This window comes from Caloenas nicobarica, chromosome 1, assembly GCF_036013445.1.
Source record: "Caloenas nicobarica isolate bCalNic1 chromosome 1, bCalNic1.hap1, whole genome shotgun sequence".
Classification (NCBI taxonomy): Eukaryota; Metazoa; Chordata; class Aves; order Columbiformes; family Columbidae; genus Caloenas; species Caloenas nicobarica.
In genome coordinates this window covers 96750782-96771892 of record NC_088245.1, presented here as the reverse complement: position 1 = coordinate 96771892, position 21111 = coordinate 96750782, and the positions used below count along the sequence as shown (strand labels likewise).

Genomic DNA, 21111 nt, shown 5'->3' with positions numbered 1-21111 from the left:
AAGTGAAAACATCTGTTCTGGCAATAACCTCTGTTTACTTGACCGGCTTTGAAGGAGAATGTATCCTCAGAGGATCTATTGGAGACAATACATCAATATTGTTTTATTATTTCAATTTGGCATCTCATTTCTTAAAACATTTTATCTAATTAAAAGTAAGGTCTGTTGGACATATTTATAGTTCATTAGCTAGAAATAAAACAGGACTATTTTGCTAGCAAGTAATTAATACATATTTTAAAAATATTTTTATTAGTATGGATCAGGATTTATCTCAGAAGATATTTCTTTTTATTTTCCTTCAACATTTGATGCAGGAGGTATAATGCCTAGGTGATTGAGATTGGAACTGTCTTTCCATCTAACAGATGATTTTTCTAACTGCACTAACATACACATACTTACTTGAATTGGCCAAGGACCTGCTACTTTATATGAAGATACAATTAATTTAGCAGGCCAGGGAAAATTTACCAGAAAATCTTTGGTCTTCATGCAGCTCAAGTGCCACACATGTATATCACAGAAGAACGGGAAGTATGTAATTCACAGTAAACACAAGAAAACTCCTGATATATAGAGTTATAAAATGAATACGTCCTTGCTTTAAAAGGAGCCCAAATATCCAAGTTTAAAAGGGTTAAAAGACTTGTTTACTACTCTAGGGATGAATGATGAATGGGCTTGCTTAGCAAGTAAGTCTTAGATAATAACAGGGGCACTTGGATGTGGTGACAGTGAGAGAAAATACACTTGTCTGGCTTATCTTCTAATTTCACTGCCACAAAAGCTGGCTTTCTACAAAGAGATAGCCTGTGCTTTATGCAGCTTTATGCAAAGTCATAGTGGAAGGAAGGCATGATTTAACTACAGAAAAATAAGGAAAGTTGAAATAAATACTTCCAAGTTTTACTTTGTCAGTCTATTTAAACAATTAAAAAAAAAAAAAAATCTTTCTCCTCAGAGGTGTTTCGGCTATCTCTAAAAAGTTCCTTATCTTACCAAATACAGAGCAAGGTGAGACAGACACCTCCGCAGTTTCCATTTGCTGTATTGACTTGGTCCCCACGGACTGCAGTGAGAACTGAGCCACCTCCCATGTAGATGTCTTTATAGCAGACTGAATCTGGAGCTGAATCCCACAGTCCAGGTCATGTCAGGTGACTTCAGTGTAATGCAGATGTTCATGCCTTTGATTAGCTGTAGCAGTGTCATCACAATTCCATGGCTAATGAAGCGGAATGCGTTGAGCTCCATGATGCTGAGACTAGACTGCTGCTGGTGCCTCTGCTTGTAGATGTAATGCTATCTCAGCCCTGCCCACACCATCCACCTTGCGCTATGATCTTTAGCGTAACTGTGGTGAAGTATACCCCAAGAAAACTTTCTTGCTGTAAAAAAAATTCATACTTTTAATGGCAGCTGTGGCAGAATGTGGAAAACGGGAAAGCCATTGTTTTCTTGACAAAGGAATGATCCGACTGATTTTAGATTAGGGCACATGCATCAACTGGTGTATATCCAGGGACGAATACCCATAAGCCAAAGAGTGGAAAACCGAAACTGACAGCATATCCACACACCACAAGCACCTTCAGAGACAATGGAACAAATCCTCAGACTGACAGAATACCCGTTTTTGTTGTTGTTGGTTTTGCTTTTTGTTTTTTTTTTGGGGGGGGGAGGGGATGGTGGTATTTTGTTATGTTTTGGTTTGGTTTTTTTTCAGGACACTGCTATGATTCTATGGCTGAGCTAAGTATTTTAAGGCGACAGCTGTTACCAATGTCCCGCAAGCCTCAGGCTTTAAGTGTGCTGGTGAATGACAGGGAGTAGGGGCCATGAGCTGGGACGGCTGAAGCACAGAGGAACACGTGCTCGTGATGAGGAAGCTCCGTTTCATTCATTGTGCTGAGGTTCATGTCACACACCATTGCTTTTAACCTTGTTTCTGAGACAGATGGAAATATCAGAGGCTGAACTGGTTTGGTTTTGTTGTTATTGCCAAGGCCGATCCTGTCTCATTTTTTAAAATAAAGCAGTGAGGACTGTGATTGCACATTGTGTGACATTGGTGGCCTAATATGTCTCAGCTGAAGTTAAGGGGCATTCTTCAGTGAGTTTGGGGAGGGCAGAACTAGGCCAGACTACGCTCTTTTGATATACTCAGCTGTGGCTCATACCTCTTTAAGGGTTAGGCGTTTCTGGAGCAAATATGAGCCCTGATGATAGTGTTGAACAAGAAAAAAGTATTTTCCTTGCAGTTTAATGATATTTCCAGGATCTCTTGTACATTTGTTCTATCTCTTCCTGTGAAAGGGCACTTTTTTCCCTTAGTGCAAACATTTAGACTGTGTGCTGCCACTGTTGGCATTGTTGGGTTATATACAGAGTTTATGAGATGGTTCAGTAATGTGGGGTGAGCTAGGAGGTGATACAAGAAATCTAACGCAAGATATTGTCTTCTGCCAGGTGGAACTGTACATTGCATATAGGTGATTACAGGGCTGCTTGTAAAACAGCAAATGGCTCTCGGGACGTTTGTCTAGCTTTGGGACCAAAATGACCTGGTTAACCTAGTAACATCTGAGTCTGTTAGTTGCTGATACCACCTTTTTTTCTTCCAGTGCTCGTTTAATTTAAATGTAATTCACAGAAACATACATTATCAAATAAGATGCAGGTATATAAATTCATGTAACAGAAGTTCACTTCCCCAGACTGTAGGAGTTATCTGTCAGCTGCTGAGGCTAGCATAATATTTGATAGCTAAATTGCTCTTGGTTGTCAGGATTGTGAACTGAAACAGTCTAGGCAAAATCTTTCAGTATTGCAGAATATTTTGTTGTTCTTTTGATATCAGCTCAGTTTGTGGAGAGGACTGTGTTTCTTCTCGTAAGTGCTTCTTTTGGCTTCATTTAGAAACATACTGTGATTCTGATTTATGCTGTGCTAGTACAAGGTGGGGTTACTGTGCAGGCAGTTTCATGAGGATTGCATTCATGTGCATGTTCTTAACCCAGAGCTGCCGACCCCACATGGGTTTGTTGTGCTGATTAGTGCAGCTGTTGTTACCACAGAGCCCAGTACTTGCCAAGGCCCAGCACAGTAAAAAGGAGAGGAGCTGTAAAAGGGCTGATCAAAAACACGGTACCTGTTCAGCCAATTTGGATTACATAATCTGAGTATAGGATTGTTCAACAGTAATGAATACAAAAAGTAGGGTTCTTCTCGCCTAATTTAGGCTACTAAAGTGAGGTGTTTAACCTGCCCTGTACCTCCTGTGTGGTCAATATAAACAGAAAACTCATGGATGTCATACTGTATCTGCATGTAATTTCACTTGGCCTTAAAATATCAGTAACTGTAGCAAATGGGAAGGTTGGAGCAGAAAACACATCTCCTTAGAATTAATAATTTATTTAGCCTAGTTATATAGTAAATGATAATATGCTACAAATGATTATGGAGTTGTGGTAGCAAAACTTTGTGAAAGGTAAACGGGAGAGCAGGGCTCTTTCTCTACCAAATGTGAGGAAGGCCCTGCCAACACGTAAGTATTGGCATTGATCAGATGTGTGGGATCCCATTCTGGAGCTGTTTCTTTCTTCTCTTCATTTGCTATCATTCGTATCGGAGCTTTTATAATTTCTTCTTACCTCCTTTGCATTTTAAACATACATATGGTGTTTTACATACACTACATACATCTTCTTTGCTCTCTTTATTATGCCCTAAAACCAGTTCTGCCTGTCCCTGAAGGTGGCTTCCCTTCGACCATGAATAATTGACCTTTTGTGATTTGTGTTTATACGTGTAGGACCTCCCTTGTCATCCTGTGCTTATACTCTTGGGAGACATTGCCACATGTTTTGGGGTCATAATAAGGACAAGATTTGTAGAAAGAAGTAAATTCTTTTCAGACTTATTAAGTATAACTGGAAAAAATGTGCAAGATATATAGGAATCACAATGCTCAGGCATGCATATGAGTGCCGATCTCTTTCTGATAACTGCAGTCCAGTTCAGAATGCCTCAGTTTTGGACACCCCATGTTGGGTGATGTTAGTTCGACTGAGAGAGAAACACAAAGAAATGTAATACTGAAACTGCAATGAAGACAACTGTGTACTGCCAGTTGTGCTAAGGCAAAATGTAATGGAGGAATACTGACAAGGTGACTTTACAGACAATCGTAGGGGATCACTACCAGTGCTGGGAAGCATTATGGGAGTGAGGTACTAACATGAAATATGACAAATGGTGATGAGGACTGACACCAGGATGCAGCTGGACACCCTGCACTGTGACCAAGCAAAGAATTAATGAGGTGGCAGAAGCCCTGTGCTTGGTTTAACCCAGCTGGCAACTGGGCACCAGCCAGACACTCACTCACTCGTCCTGGTGAGATGGGGGAAAGAATTCGAAGGGTAAAAGTGAGAAAACTCATAGGTTGAGATAAAGGCAGTTTAACAGGTAAAGCAAAAGCCATGCATGCAAGCAAAGCAAAACATGGGATTCATTCGCCACTTCCCATGGGCAGGCAGGTTTTCAGCCATCTCCAGGAAAGCCAGGCTCCATCACATTTAATGGTTACTTGGGAAGAGAAACACCATCACTCTTAACATCTTCCTTTCCTCCTTCTACTCCCAGCTTTATATACTGAGCATCATGTCATATGGTGTGGAATATCCCTTTGGTCAGTTGGGGTCAGCTGGCCTGGCTGTGTCCCCTCCCAACCTTTTGTGCACCCCCAGTCTCCTTGCTGGTGGGGTGGTGTGAGGAATGGAAAAGGTCTTGACTCTCTGTAAGCCCTGCTCAGTAATTACCAAAACATTCCTTTATTATCAACACTGTTTCCAGCACAAATCCAAAACATAGGCCCATATTACTATACTAGCTACTATGAAGAAAATTAACTCTATCCCAGCCAAAACCAGCCCACCTTACAAGTCTATGAAAGTTAGCAAAGCTGCTGCTTTCTTCAAAAAAGAACTAGTGGAGGGATGCAAAGAGAGTCTTGCAATGATTGAACTGTTGGAGCTAGAGAATAATCCTTGGTATTTCTTGAGGTGAAAGAAAGGGACATTGAGAAACTGAAGTGAGAGCGCTCTAGGTTAGCATTTTAGTTATGTGAATAGGTAGGAAAGAACTGTTACAGAGAGCTAATCTGCAAGAGTTTGAGATGTAGGTTGAATGTAAAGCTCTTAACAGCGATGTAGACCCAAGCTGACTAAAATGATGTTTGAGGATAAGGAGTACAATGATAGTGCTATGAAAAAAGGAAATAAATGGAAAGATTTGCAGGGGGAGGGAAATGAGAACCGTACAGGCTGGCATGGAGAATAAACTGATAGCCAGACATCAGTAAAGACCTGGCAGAGGAGGGCACTGAACTCTGATTTGAAGAGAGTGAGGTTAGCTTAATTGGAGGGATGGAGATCAGTGAATTGTCAGCACAGGGAACATTGCTGGCTTGAATGTAGTCTGTGGTGAAATTACCTGGAGATGGGAAGCAGAGGAAGAGGGAGAAGAGGGTAAAGGACAGAATCTCAAAAGCAAAGGGACACAGTGACACACATTCAAAGTGACATCAGAGGAGAGCTGGAAGATGAAGCAGCCTCCAAAGTCAAGAATGGTACAGGTGGCCGTGTCAAAGCCAGTGACTCTGCTAGGAGGACGAGGAAGAAACATTGCTTCTAGTTTCACTGAAGAGGTCCGTGGAGTGGACTTTAGTGAGAGTGATTTTGTTGGTAACAAACTGAAATGCTCTGGTATTATAAAGTATTTTCAAAGTTTCTGTCACTCACTTAAGAAAAATAAATAAATAAATAGGTTGAGGGCCAAGCTCTGGCCCGAAATGAAGTCTGCATTTGACTGTAGTAATTTACATTACAGCTTAGTCGAGGAAAATCCTGTTTTCTAATACATATGTATACACTAACTTGGAGGAGAGCTACATGACCTGCAGGGCTTTTTGTCTTACAGGGTAAACTGATTTCCTTTCCCTGAAGTAAATGCATATGCATACACACCAAGGAAAAGAAGCTTTATGTCTGGTACACCGACATCCAAAAAGCTATTGGTTAAATCTACAATCACTTCATATGTTTACATAGACTTTGATGCTCTGTCATTGTACTAGTCGGACTGCAGAATAAGTATCTTCTCACTTAAATGGTTACTAAGATTACCCCATGTTTTGAACATTGCACAGAAAATCTACTGACTATATTGTTCTGACACAAAGTATATGCAGTCAGTGTATATTCTGAAGTGTGAGCAATTAGTATGTCAATGCACAGAAGAATTTGAAACACTAAATATGTGCTGAAGCTTATAATTAAATAGATTACTTCAGTGACACTTGTGCAAGTTGTTTATTTCCATTGTAACTGCCAGGGCACAATATATTTCATCCAAACTAATGATGCAGTTGCATTTAGAAAAAACCCTCAAATACATTTTTCACGTTTAATAATTTCAACCAAGATACACAAGCAGTTCACTTGGTCTTTGTATTTTGGCATATATTATTCTTCATAGGAAGAATAATTTGACATTTCAGTTATGAGGTACACTGCTGGAATATTATTTTTTGGCTTTGTGAGATTTCTGAACAGTATTCAGAATCTAACTATTCAGAAAACAGACTGCATGCAGAAGTATTATCATTTTGACCAATAATGATAAATTATTCCCTACTTCAGCAATGTTTTCATGTTCAGTAGGTATACATCTGAATAGTAAATTGATTAAAATGCTCCTTTTATTTGAACTTTTTAAGACATCATTCATTAAGTCATATAGCCGTTTTAAAATATTTTGCAAAATGGAATTTCGCTTTTCTATTTCTTACTAAAGTCTAAGATATGTACTGTGGGAGTCTCAACAGCAGCCCACTAGTTAAGATTGCCTTGAAATTTACAATTGGACTGTGATAATTTTTATTTTATAAGTTAACTGAATTTTAGTTTTTTTTATTTAACTTAACAATTCCTTAGGGATTACATGAAATTTCATATAAATATGTATGCTAATTCATACTGACTTATAACTTCACATTTCTTTCTCTTTCCCATTACCTTCCCACGCCTATAAGCATTCTAATAGTAAGTTGGAGACTAGAACCGTATAATGTAAGCACATGCAAAGCTAGATCCTTTTCTCTAATCATTCTTGAGTTATATCACGGTAAGCCTCTGGCACATTTCAGGATCAGTTAGCTGCTTCTAACAAGTACGTTTCAGGAAAAAAAAAAAGAATGCTTTTGAAAAGCTTTTTGTTCCCCTCGTTCCATCAAAACCCAACTTTTAATCTGGTTTCCTGGGCAAACATGCTGCTGTGAATGTGTCTCTGTGTTTCCCACCTAATAACTTCTGAATGTGCTTAGCAACTTCAAACACTTCTGACAGGGGAAAGGATGGTGGGGAAAGGAGGCTTGATTTCTCAAATATAATTAAAATCCCTGAATTTTCATCAAAGTCGGTGGCTGGGAAGAGAAAAAGAAACCCTATTAGTATTCCCAGTGAGGGAAAGTGCAGTCTGAGCCCACACTTCTTTATACACTTAAAAAAATCCATGCAGGTGAATGTCGTTATAAGTTATGGAAGAAAGCTTCAGCTAAAGCTTTCTACTCAGACAGAAAGTCAGTCAAACTCAAGACACAAATTGGTAGGAAATAAGGCTTCATTATTTTCCAGTGCTCATAGAGCTGCTTGTCAGTAAAGGAAAGGTTCATCTCACCTTACTTTTCCATTCTGCAGTGTTGATATCTTTATTTCCATGTCCAGCTCTCATTGTAGTCAATAGAGATAAATAAGTTTTAGAAGGTGATTAATTTCATCCTAACACAAAAATTAATAAAGGTAAAACAAATTCTATCTTAAAAAGGCCAGTAGCTCAGATATAAATGTGTACAGGTTTGTCCCACGACATAGATTATTTTCTCACATATACATGAATTACCTTGGTAAGGATAGTTGTGATGAAGCATGCAGGAGAGAATGTAGAGTTTCTATTAGAGATGGCATCAAAAATAATTGGGGAATGGCATGCAGCAAAGCAGAAGTGCCACTCAGCTTTAGGAAGATGCAGGGAGGAATGATTAATGTTTTTATTCCACCTGGGAGAAGATATAAAATTAATGTACAGCTGTTTGTATGAGTAAGATATATTTGAATTCTCATGTATGTAATGTCATATGTGCTGGCATAAACAGTTTTTGTTATCCAAAAAATTATTAGTTTTTGCAGTTTCATATAGTTATTACATTAAGTGCCAAATTTCCAGTTAATTACAACATCCTCAATTTGATTAGACAGTCACTATAGTTGCTTAAAAAGAGTTTTGTTCAAAGATTATTGAAATTAGAATGTGATTTTCTAATTCAAAAGGGTACTTTAGCAATTACCAGAATTAGTCAGAAAGTGTTGGATTGAGAATATTTGCTTGGAGAAATTCTATATCTGTAAACGTTTTTTTGAAAAACAATTTGCAGGAGATCCAAACACAGAGTTAACTTAAATGGCAGGAAGAGACATGAAGTCTGGAAAACTAAGAGAATGCTGTAAGGATGAAGCTTTCATACGTTTGCTGTATGAACCATGACTAACAAGCCTCTGGAGAGAGTATATTAATTCTCCTCAGCTTGAGCTTGCTTGATCTCATGCTTCATGTTTGCTTGCTAAAGCATCATACAGACATTTGGAATTACATCAGAATCGTAGTTCTTTATGAAATTTCATTTTCTCAAATGGTTTGATATTTTTAATTGAGCTAGCAAGGTGATTTGCCCTCTGTTACTAAATGATGTCTCCCAACATGGTCAGAAGAAAGGAGGATTTGTGTTTACGTTATTTTCATTATAATGCATTTGAAAATAGAACTGCTCAAAGGAAGTAGTGCTCTAAGAAAAGTTGGTATATCTGAAAGAATATGTTTGTCTAATATTTATTTGTCTAATGCTTTGTATTTGGGAGCTCTAACATGCTGAGGAGCTGATGCACTTGAAATACAATTCAGTTGATTTAACTTTAGTTTTCTAGTGCACTTAAAATTAGACTTGTGACTAATAAAAGCTTTCCTCATAGTGAGCACATAAGAGCTCAGATCTGGGGCTTTTCTGAGGTAGGAAGACCTGTACACTGCAGTGCACCGTGGTGGCAGGGATGGCTTGGGAGGTTCCAGCTGCCCCCTTTTTTGCCTTTGGTTTGCATCTCATTGTGGGCTGGCGAGAAGCCTCCAAGTGCACCCTGCTGGAAGGAAAAATCTCCACTGTCTTTTCTTGTCTTAGACTGAGTGGCCTGAAGCACAGAGTTTGTGGTGGAAAGTTTACTGGCCTTACAAAATCAGTAACCCTTTATCAGAAGGCGTCTGTTGAGTTCATGATGAAAAATAATCATTAGTGCACAGGAAACATCCTTCTGCTTTTTAATTCAAAATGCAATTACATTGCTCCTTTGTCCTGGTAAACTGCTGTACATGAGTTCTCTATTATTACATGACACATGAATAGGAGTCTCAAAGTGGTGAGAAAGAGAGGGAGAATGGGATGGAACATATTATTTCTTACGTAAATCTGGCTTTTTAGCAAAGTCCAGGGCTTCTAAAATAGTTGACAGTGCTCTGCTGAAATTGTTAAATAATTCACTGTTTAATCCCTAATGTAAAATATATATATATTTTTTTTAATTTCATGCTTTAATCAAAATAAAAGCATATTGGGGAAAAAAAGAGAAATTAAACAAACAAACCAAAAAATGAAACACCAAAACAAACCCAAAACCAAACCCTAAGAAAAGTGCCCTAAAATGCCATTTGTGGGGACTGGGATTAAGGAAATTAATGGAAATAACATTCAGGTAACTTCCATTCCTGAATCTTCACTGAGAAAAAGCAAGATAATACAGAGTCAGTAAAGGTAATTTAATTTGAAACATTTTGGAACTAAAGGAAATCACAGTTAATTTCTGCCCTATCCATTATCTTTGGTTTCCTTGGACTATGTAGAAAAATAATGTAGGCTAACTTTTTTTATAGATACATTTTGTTTCAAAAATAGACAAAATATTATTTTGAGGCATTTCTACAACAGAGAGGTTTGAGCTATAAAAGGATATCTTAACAAAAATGTGGATAAGCCTCAGATTTGTTTTTGTAAAGCAAAAAGCCTATAATCATCAAAAGTCAGTTCACAGTATGTTAAATGTTTCATAAAATACAGAAACACTAACTGTAAACATTGCGAAACCTGTTTCAGCAGTCCCAATGCACTCATTTTTCCACAGTAAGTGTCACTAGTTTTGTATAGATCTATCTCATTAGTAGAATATGGGTACCAGAACCATTCAAACAATTCAAGAGAACAATTCACTACCAGGAATATTGAGGTTTCTACTCACAACCTGTACATGAGTCTCTTGAAGTACTGTCAGAGAAGAAATACTTCACTGATTTTCTCTTCTAGCCATCATGATAATTTTAATCTTCTTAAGCTCAGATTCACAACTACACCTCATTACACAGATGTGTAAGGAGAGGAATAAGTATGGCTTTCCCAAGGAGTGGAATCAATGTAATGTATGTGCATTTCCTAGACTTTAGAAGGGTGTGAAGGTTTCATAACAAAAACAGAAGCAACAAATTGAGGACAAAACTTGTTTTGGGGTCTGCCTGGGGGATGTGGAGAGCAAATATATTGCTAATATATGGCAATAGATCCAAAGGTGACACGAAGTTGTGATAAACTGAAAAAATAGCTAGCAGATCATCTTGAATCTTTATGCCACACCTTATCATGGCATATCCTACTTCTTTAGTAGGACAGAAAGGAAACTAGTCTTTCTATATATGTTCCCCTAATAATAAAGGGAAAATCTACTCTGCCTCTAGGACTTTCATATTAAAGCACCAGGTAATGGATTGTTAAGGACTATTTGTGGACTCAAATAGTCTTGGCAAAAAAAAAAAAAAAAGTCATTAATGGACCAGAAACTCATGTGAATCCAAGTTATTGAAACTAAATTTACTAGTAGAATTTTTTTGGTGTGCAAATTTAAGCTTGCAGAATTTATCTCATCTCTGGTAAGTATAATGGTAAACAATTTGCCTAGCTGCACATTGGCAGTAACAATAAACACCATATTGTGGTGCTTTGGTCTCTTTGGAGCACAAATGTTAGAAACAAAATCAAGTATGTTGCATTGCAGCATGGAGAAAAGTCATCTGACTAAAACAAAGCTAAATTTCAGTCTGTGACATATTCCTTTTTGCCAACATAGAGTGTATAAGAGCACTGTTTTTCAAAGAGTCACAACAACGCTGCCTGGCGAAGAATGGAGTTATTACTTTGATGATAAAGTTCTATAGTTTTGACAACTCATTTTGGAGCTTTAATGTTGTATAGTGTACGTTTCTTGGGAGTATCTGTTAATGGAAAAAAGAGACAATATACTATTTTCAATGGACTATAGAGATTGAATTACTGAGAAAATTAGGTATTAAAGCAATTTGTGATTTAAAGAGCTATGCACACTTTAGCAGTACTAAAACTTAGGGGAAATGTCTTAAATTCAAAGCTGTCTTGAAGGACCTTTTTAACTCTAAAGAGACCATATGCACGACAGAAAATATAGTGACTAAAACATTAATGCCACGCAATTTTAGTTTTACTTTGCTATATGTTTCTTCTGTTTTCCATAGAGGCTTAGAAAAACAAATAAACAAAGCCAACCAAGCAAAACCCCACAAAACAACAACAACAAAACCAACCAAACAAGGCAAACAAGAAGTGAATAAAATATTGATTATCTTTGAAGTGAAATTCTGAACAACGAAGTGGAAAGGTGTTTCCAAATTATTCCAGTCCTTCCAGTTAGTGGACTGGAATTTGGAAAGCAACTAGTGTAACCTAAGATCTTTTCTGTAAGTAGTTAATAATTTTAGAGGTTTAGCAACACTCAAACTGGATTGCTGTAATTGTATTTTAAAGCTGTAATGGCACAGAAGGTCTGAATGCAAGAGTTCCCCATGCGAACGAGGACTGACAGTCTAGTCTTGACTTTGCAAAGGCTCCTTTCTCTATCAAAGTGTGAGTTCGGTTAGCCTGTCTGGAAGCTGGAACATTGTACCCAAGTGTACGAGATTACTTCCTTCTAGGTGCTAAGGAAAGATCATCCCACTTCAAGCATAAGTGTGAACAAATGACCTTCCATCCATGGACTAGTTTGTGACAATCGGTTTCAGCTGAGTAAATTGGGTGCATTAGGTTGCCATGGCCACCTCGTACTATCTCTCTTGTTATACAGATTATACCAGTTATACACATCTTAGGAAAAGGAAAGTCTTGAGAGCAGGCTCAGTTGGCCATCCTCAATGCAAGAGCTTCCTCTGCTCACTCTTTTCCTGACTTTCACCTTGGCTGAAGGTTGGTGCAAGCCTTCCTGGGGAAAGGATGTCTCTGCCACGTCCAAACACGGTTGGTTCACTCTCCATATTGGTAGTCAAGTAGAAAGGGATACTGTCTTGAGGCAGTCTTGTGAGCTGCTTTGGATAATTGTATCATTCATGTCAAGAGTAACTAAATTTTTACTTTAAGCTGCAGTTTATCTGTTGAAGACCCTGACAAGTGTTTCACACCATAGTGCAAATAGATGGAGAAAAGCCTAAACTTCTGTGAGTGAAGCAAAGATGGCTACACAGAGGAATCATACTGTCTTATCATTATATTGGCTTTCCTGCCTTTGGAGATCTTCCAAAAGAGACTACAGATGAGATATCTGGGGTTTGCTTGGTTTGTCTGTTCGACTCCTGATCCAGCAAAACACTTAAATGTGTTTTCTGAGTTAGAGTGGAATTATTCTGATGCTTAAACAAGTGATTTAAGACATTTTTCAGGCCATTGGCTTGTGCATGTCTCTCTATAGCAATAACCCATCAAAGCCTAATCTATAGCCCGAGGTAATCTCGATTTGAGTGAGCTATATAAATTTAGTAAAATGCATCTTAACATGTGCAAAGGTTTTGATCTAGTTTCCTTTACATCCTGTCACACCAATGAACTTGACTTAAATAATTCTCTTTCTCTTTTAAATGTGAGCCATTTATGTTGGTCATGGGGCCCTTAAGGCCCAATGTGGAAAGTTACTATTTTTGCCCCTTTGTCACCTAGGTACAAGGTTCTGAACAGCTTGCCAAATTATTAATACAGATTTGTTCATTTAAAGGGGTATTAGCATCACAACAATAGTAGAAAAATAACTTCCACAAATATATCAGTCTTATGTTGCTCCTTCCCAGTAAAACGTCACTGCTAGTTCTGCCTGTGTTTTCAGGTTTGTTTCTGTACTTGAGCTTCTGTTCTTCCCTGGCTGTCTACAGGATTTCAGCATTTCGTATTAGAGTTGTATGTTTAGTTTTAAGAGAAAGATCAGATGCTATTGTCATCTAATAACTAGTGTCTTGATGATTTCTAAATAATCAGAGTATTTTTTTACTAGAATTGATGTGTATTCCATTTTTTCATGGTGTTTCATCCAGTTTGCTAGCTTACCATATATGTATAGGTTTAGATAGTTATCAGAGTCACTTGTTCTGTATTTCAGCTCCGATAGACATCTAGTCATTTGAATCTTCCAGGTGGAGCTGACAGAGTAGCTGTTCTCTTACAATGAAAGGCCCGCTGCTCATTCCGCATGTAAAAGTGTTGAGGTTACAGGAAAACACCTTCAGGAAGATGTTCTAGACTGTGGGAGGCAAAACCTAACACCTTTTTCTCACTCATGATCTGATTTTACCTATCTCAGGCTCACTCCTGGCAGTGACTGTACAGGAAATCTTGGCATAGACTCAAAACAGATAGAATATAAGGAGAAATTATTATAATTTTAGCAATCAGAATAAAATAGGATTATAGGTTTTGTTCTGTTCTGTGGTTTAAATGACACAGTAACTCCTGTGTATGGAAACTAGTAGGTAACCAGACTGTAATTTTTGTGTAATTCCAGACTATATGAAATTCACAGCAATTTAATTTTGCATTAATGATCACTTGCAGTTTTAGCCACCTGTTTTCTGAGCTACAACAGGTGTCATGGGCATGTGATAAACACTTTGAATCCGTTTTCTTAAATTTCTTAGTAAAATCCATACCTTCCTTTCAGGTAAACTGGATCAGTATGCCAGAGTTGGAATGATAGAAAGGTTGACACAGTCAAAATAACAGGAGATTCATAAAGTAATCTGCATTGAAAGAAAGGGAGAGAAGATATAGGATGGCAGGAAGGTGACCTCAGGTATAATAAGAACAGAGAAACTGACCAAGAGGAAAATTCCTAGTGGCTTTGAGAGTAAGGCAGACAACAAATTTAAAATATTTCCTTTAAGGTAGGGAATTAATCAATAGACCTATTTTTTTTTCCCAAGGAATTCTGAGGTTTTGTTTTGTTTTGTTGAGGTTTTTTTTAAACATTTGAGATGAAAAGTCAAAATAAACTTTTGAGAAAAATCTCTCCATAGGAGAATTTGACAGCAAATAATCACAAAGAAAATGAGTTATATATCTAAGAATGTTAGTACAAATAATTTATAGATTGTTTTGGATAAATCTGGAAAAATATGGAGAACTTCATAAAATACAATATTCAGAAGCAAGTGTTACATTTATAAAGGTAATTTTGTCCCCTCTTCTTTTTCCCCGAAAATGGATTTCACTTCGCTATGTAATCCTAGCTGAGTTACATAAAAAGAACTTGCTCACAGAGCATCTCCAAGGATGGAGACTCCACAATCTCCCCCGTGCCAATGCTCAGTCAACATCACAATAAAAAAGCATTTCTTGATATTCAGAGGGAACCTTCCGTGTTTCAGTTCAGTCCCTTTGCTTCTGGTCCTGTCACTAAAAAGGGCCTGGCTCTGTCTTCTATACAGCACCGCTTCAGACATTTATACACATTGGTTAGTTCCTCCTGAGCCTTCTCCAGGCTGAACAGTCCCAGCTCTCTCAGCCTTTCCTCATAGGAGAGATGTTCCAGTCCCTTAATCATCTTTGTGGCCCTTTTTTGGACTCTCTCCACTATGTTCATGTTTCTCTTGTACCGGGGAGGCCAACATTTGACCCAGCACTCCAGGTTTGGCCTCACCGGTGCTGAGTAAAGGGGAAGGATCACCTCCCTCAACTTGCTGGCAATACTTTACCTAATGCAGCCCAAGACACCATTCACCTTCTTTGCTGCAAGAATGCATATGTGGGTCACGTCCAACTTGGTGTCCATCGGGACCCCCAGGACCTTTTCTGCAAAGATAAGGTTATACCTTCTACAGCACTCACAATACGAAACTGATATGAAGCACTAAAAGCAAAATTTTAAGTCTGATGAAAAGTCTATAAGTTGAGTTTAAATCATACATTAAATTGCACATTAAATTGCAAATACAAACCAGATTAGAAGTTAGCTTTAACTCTTTTTTAACTCTTACCCCTGACAACCACCAAGCTTTTTTCACTGTCAGTGGTTTGGTCTTGGGAGATTTCTGCTGTCGCTTTTCCACTGAGGAACCACTGAAGGTTCCCTGTTTCCTTGGAGGCATGGTTCTTCCACAGATCTGCCCGAGGATGCCCTGACTGTGTAAGTTATGAGCTGTCAAGGAAGGCAGTGCCTGTAGGTGTGGTTTTTTGGGAGAGAATGTTTCATATGTCATGTTCCAAATCAGGCAGAACAGGGCACTGGACCTGGGTCTTGTGCATCTCAGGTCCTGCTGGCTCTCGAAGCATCACAAAATAGACCTGCAAGGTACTGTAGGAAATCAGTTTGTCCAGGAAAACACAATTTAGACTACAAAGGCTTTGTTGCTCTTGTTTAGCAAATAATATTGAATGAATTTATAACCTAAGAAAACTGTAGTATTCACATCTGTAGATACTCATTAGAAATGGGATTTATTCCCAGAAGAATCATGCACCAGTTTCCTTTTCTTCTAAGTAAATATAGGGCCATAAATCTTGCAGAGAGGCAGGATCAGAAATAACTAGGTCATTACCAGTGAAAAGCTTCACTTTCCTTTCTGTTTTTGTGCCCATGTTTGACTTCTAATACATACTTCACACTTACCTTCACAGTTTCATCTTGTTCATTTCAAATTCCCATTTTAATTTGTCAAGAACATGCTGAATTCTGTTCTCCATGGAGTCTGGCATCTCTCCTGCGCTGGGGCAATTTGCAAGGTTTTCACTGCTGCATCACTGAAGTTATTAATAAGTAAAGTTTTGTCCAAGACGAATCCCTGGGGCTCTCACTTGAAACACTCTCATTATCTTTCACTGAACTAACATCTGGTTGTTGTGTATATTTAAGCTGTGTGATTTCATTTAGATCGTAGCTTTATGTATAAGCTTCTAGTACAAAGAGGAGGGGGTAAGAGTAGGATGAATGCCAGATCCTGTCATCCATCCTTTCCTTGCGTCTGACCCCACTTCTTCTCTACTGCAGTGAAAACTCCCTGAGCTGACTCTGGAGAGTTGGGATGAACCTTTTGTACTGTGCAGTATGTGTGTAACTCCCTGTCTGCCGAGGAGAGGGAAGAAAAGGCTGCCCAGTGCAGGATCCATCTGCCCTGTTCCCTTAGTTTGTGCATAAAAATGTCATGTCAGATGCTGTTACAAGGTCATGTAAAAATATATTTTAATGGCAAAGATGCTAATTAGTGTTTTTTATGAATCTGAAGTTTTAACTCAAGAAAGGTTTCCGTGACTTCTAAACTCTGTTGGTTCTTTTTCCTGGGCAAGAGCAACAGAATGACATGGTGCTTTTTAACTCCAGAGAATATGCTGAAAATCAGAGTTGCTGGAAGTAATTTTTGCATTATTTAAAATGCATTCTTAGATTTGATATAACTAAACAAAACGCATGTACTTAAGCATTATGTTGTATGTGGCCTGGGCTGTATCGCAGCTCTATCTTCCTTTGGGGGAAAGCAACGAGCAGTATAATAACATAATAGCGCACTGAATCAACTCAAGTAATTGATTAACTCTGCAGTAACTAATACTTACTGACTGAGCTTTATCTCCCCTCTCTCTGGTACACAAATTGCACATTGAATTTGATCCAATTACATTAGTGCTCAGGCCAGTGAGCCTGATATTCAGGCCTCAAGTTGAGGGGTAATTGTCCATGCAATGAGAACCATGGTGTCGCAGTTGTGCCCAATGCGAGCACCCACACTAAGTGAAATGAGGTTCCTCCCTGGGCTCGCTGTGTCTGGCTCCAGCTGTGCATTGGACTGGCACAGTGATAGTTGGGGTAGGATCACAATTCCTGCATCTTTGTATGTGGCCCTGTATAATTCAGCCATTTTCTTGCAGGGACCTCCTCCAAGCTGGAGCTAGCTTTTCTGTTCCCTCTCCAGTGGTCAAGTAGTCTTTGAATCTTTTTGGATCCTTCCCTCCCCTTGCCAGTCTTTACAAAGGCATTATATTGCCATTCACTGCTGAGCTGCTATGTGTTCTTCAGGGACATCTGTTAGGTTGCATCAGTACAGATGAAGACCTGTGCTGTCCCCACTCCTCTCAGTACCAGTTCATTGTTTGCTGTGAGGTCAATAAAATTCCATTTTCCGTCAAACTACAGCCGGTTTTCTTATGAGACTTGCAGCCATCTCCGGTTCACCAGCCTGTCATGTGGATACTGCTGCAGGGATCATTAATGAGATATACTGAAGGATGTCAAAGGATTTTTTAGCCATGCTATTTTATTCCTACAGCCACTGCTGGTTTTGCTTTTTTGTCCTATCTGGACACTTTTATCTAGTGAAATTAGGAGAGATCAGAGATTAGATTTGCTGAGAGAAGGAAAGAAAGGGTCTGAGAAGCAGGTGGCTAGCCATCAAATTAATTAATTATTTTTGCTTTTTTTCTAATATAATTCCAAGAGATGCTCTGCTCTTTTACAATAGTATCAGCTTGATCATAGTTTCATGACTGAATAATCACAGAGTCCTTTAGGTTGAAAAAGACCATGATTTAGCTCTTTCAAGTAATGAGTCATTCAAAACCAAGGATCTGACCCATCAGTCTGGAAAAGAAGTAACACTTACCTGCAGCGTATTTGTACATATTCATATGAACAAAAAAAAAAAAAAAAAGAAATCTTCCAAATGCATTTCAGACTTTTCAGGAAATATTTGAGATCTGTGACAATCTTATGGACCTTTCTGACAATTTTTCGTACCTTTCGACAGTTGCACATGCCGAGCCCTTCCCTCTCTCTTCTTCTCCCTTTCTCTTTTCTCAATTCCAAATACCAGCCTAACATAAATGCCTTTGAAAAATAAAATAATGATACTAATTCCTGTTACCAGAACAACAGAAGAGACCAGCGCACCAGGTCTTAACTCCCAGAGAGATGGAGGAGAACACCTCTGGAGCCAAGCATAGGAACTGTCCTGCTGGGGTAGATCTTGCAGACAATATTTGGTCATGGGCACAGGGACACACCATCTTCTTCAGGGTGATGTCAAGGAGACAGAAATGAGATGATCTGTCAGCCATGACAGTCTTGCCCTTTGTACATTTCCAGCCTTGCAAAGGTTTTCTTTTGTTCTTGGTTTGCCTCTATTTCTACCAGTATGTGAGATAGGCTTACATTGATAATGGGTCAAGAGAGGCCATGAAGCAGGCATTATGGACAAGTTTGCTTTTCACTAAATAATTTCAACATTCTTTTTAGCGTTTTTAGGTTTTATATGTTTCCTAATTATCCCGCAAACTTTACAGGTCAGGGCTGATTATTTTGTGTTTGCAGTGACCCTTTTTCCTGGTATAATTCCCTTGTCAGTAACTTGAACCAATGGCTGTTAAAGGTGAAAGCACCTCTAGTCTGCTGGTCACGTCTATGCCTTCTTCAGTCAGCTTTTCAGTAAAACAACAATGAAAGAAACATTATATATGAGGATCTCAAGGTTCAGAGTAATGTTGCAGCTGCAGGTAGAAAGAACAGATTGCAGTGAGCCATCGAGAAGTTTTTCATTTTATACAAGTGGTTTCATATCCCAAGAAAGTGAAGGCCAGACTTATCTGCCCCAAGAGGTCCCCTCTAGCTGTAACTTCCTAAAGAAAGGAGCTATTCATCCACCCTAGCTCAGAAGGTGTTATCCTCCTGTCACCTACTAAGCGGGCACCTCTTCCTTAGTGCTCTGATCAGCAGTGGCAGAAGGGAACAGGCTCAAGGAACCTTCCTGAGGGCTCCTAACAAGCAAGGCAAAAAGGCACAACTAGTATACCCACATGTAATAAACAGGTCTTACTTCAAGGAAGAGAATAAATAAAGTGCTGTACTCCAGAGAACATTTGCATGCTTTAATGAGGTTTATGGAAACTCCTGGCTGAACTGGGCAAAAGAAAGTATGTAAGGAGGGTTATTTGTAGCATGATCATTTCTCATCTGAGTTCTCCCTGTGATTTTAGTAACACAAAACAAAGGAGTGTGATCACAGCAGTTGTTCACTTTCCCTCAGTATCATACAATAATGCTTTTAAGTTTAAGAAAACTCCCTTCTTCTCACACATATGCAAAACCCACAAATCTAGCAGAGTAGGACTTGACCAGCTCCACAGCATCCTTTCCAGTTGTCTCTCTGCTGCCTGTGTTTGTCAATCTAAGGAAAGCTATAAAATCTCGATGTTGTCTGAAAAGGTTAATCTGTGGTGAAAGGTAAACAGCTGTTTCAACAGAACAGCAAAGTTTGAGCACTTTTACAGCTGTCTGTGGTTTATTTCCAACAGTCCATCAATATTCAAGTCTGTTAAACCTGGTGAGAGGTACAGATGAGGAATACCAGGTGTAAGTCACTACAGATTGTTGGGGAAACAATTTATTGAGTTTCAGCCTTAGACTAAGTTATAAGTGCCATACCAGGATTATACACGTAATATGAAGTTATACGCACTGGATGATATATTCTGATGTTGTGTAATTTGTAAGAATTGTTATTTTACCTGTATAATTGCATATTGTCTATGGGGAAACATCAAAAAAAACCAACAAGGCATGCCAGATGCTGAGAGTAAATTGGAAGAGGTGCGCTGCAGCCGACGAAATTGTGCTAATTCTGACCACTTAACTCTTAAATAGGCTGGAAATAGAAATGTGAGCTTGAATATTATTAGACTCCTAGACATTGTCATACTCTCAGTACATCCATGCTTTTGGCACAGCTATAATCATGTTTGAGGCTTGGAATGTGTAGGATAACTTAAATTTCCTTTTCATAGATTGCTTGAAGAACAAAGTATTGTATCCTTATTGATATTTCCTTTATTTTATTGTTGTTTCAGGTTAGGTTTCCCCATGATGATTGTGTCCTGTACCATCGGGATGTGCTATCTTCTTGTTGCTCATGTCGTAGTAGGTTGGAACTCATAGTAATTAATGCTTTCAAGACTCAAAGAAGCTTTCTCTTTCATTTAGTTTATGTATCAGAACACTAAGAACACATATAACAGCAACAAAATGTCTAAAGCCCCAACATATGGTATCAATCAAAATGACTGTCAGCATCAGCATCGGGTTTGGTCATTCTTAACTTTCTGTCTTGTGAACAATCAGCAAAACTAGAATGTCAAAATTAAGAGAATCCATATATTTAATTATTAATACAACTATTGTGCAGATGAAAAGGCACCATCAGAAGGGAATATGTTGTGCCTGAAAGTTTGTATTGACACAATCTGAGTATAGTCACAAATGAAAAACTCATTCACAATAGCAGAGGTTCAGTAATTTCTTTTTAGGTCTTCATTTGTCTTTGTCAATGTATTTAGCTATTTGTATTAAAGTAACTAATATTCAAGTTGTAATAATAGACAGTTAAGCAGAAAGTCTGTACACTATGAAGGATGTATCATTATTTACATTTAAAAATAAATACATCTCCTGAAAATGTGCTTTGGAAAGAGTTATTATTTTGCAACTGGGATTACATTCTATGTAGGCTTTGTTTTTTTGTTTTAAGGCTCCTAATCAGCATTAAACTGCCTTTTTTCTTAGAATAAACTAATGCCCCTCTTCTTAGCAAAGTATGGACATAAAGTGTGATAAAGCACTGGACATCTTC

The 21111-nt window shown here is 38.4% G+C and overlaps 1 protein-coding gene across 1 annotated transcript in view; it reads left to right on the top strand.

Moving 5' to 3' along the window:
- OCA2 (OCA2 melanosomal transmembrane protein) overlaps positions 1 to 20420 on the top strand; it is a 177113-nt gene extending 156693 nt beyond the window's left edge. Inside the window, exon 23 of the mRNA XM_065653528.1 lies at positions 20333 to 20420. Within this exon, the coding sequence (XP_065509600.1) occupies positions 20333 to 20420 (88 nt within the window). The remainder of the gene's footprint in view (positions 1 to 20332) is intronic.
- Positions 20421 to 21111: the final 691 nt, after the last annotated feature.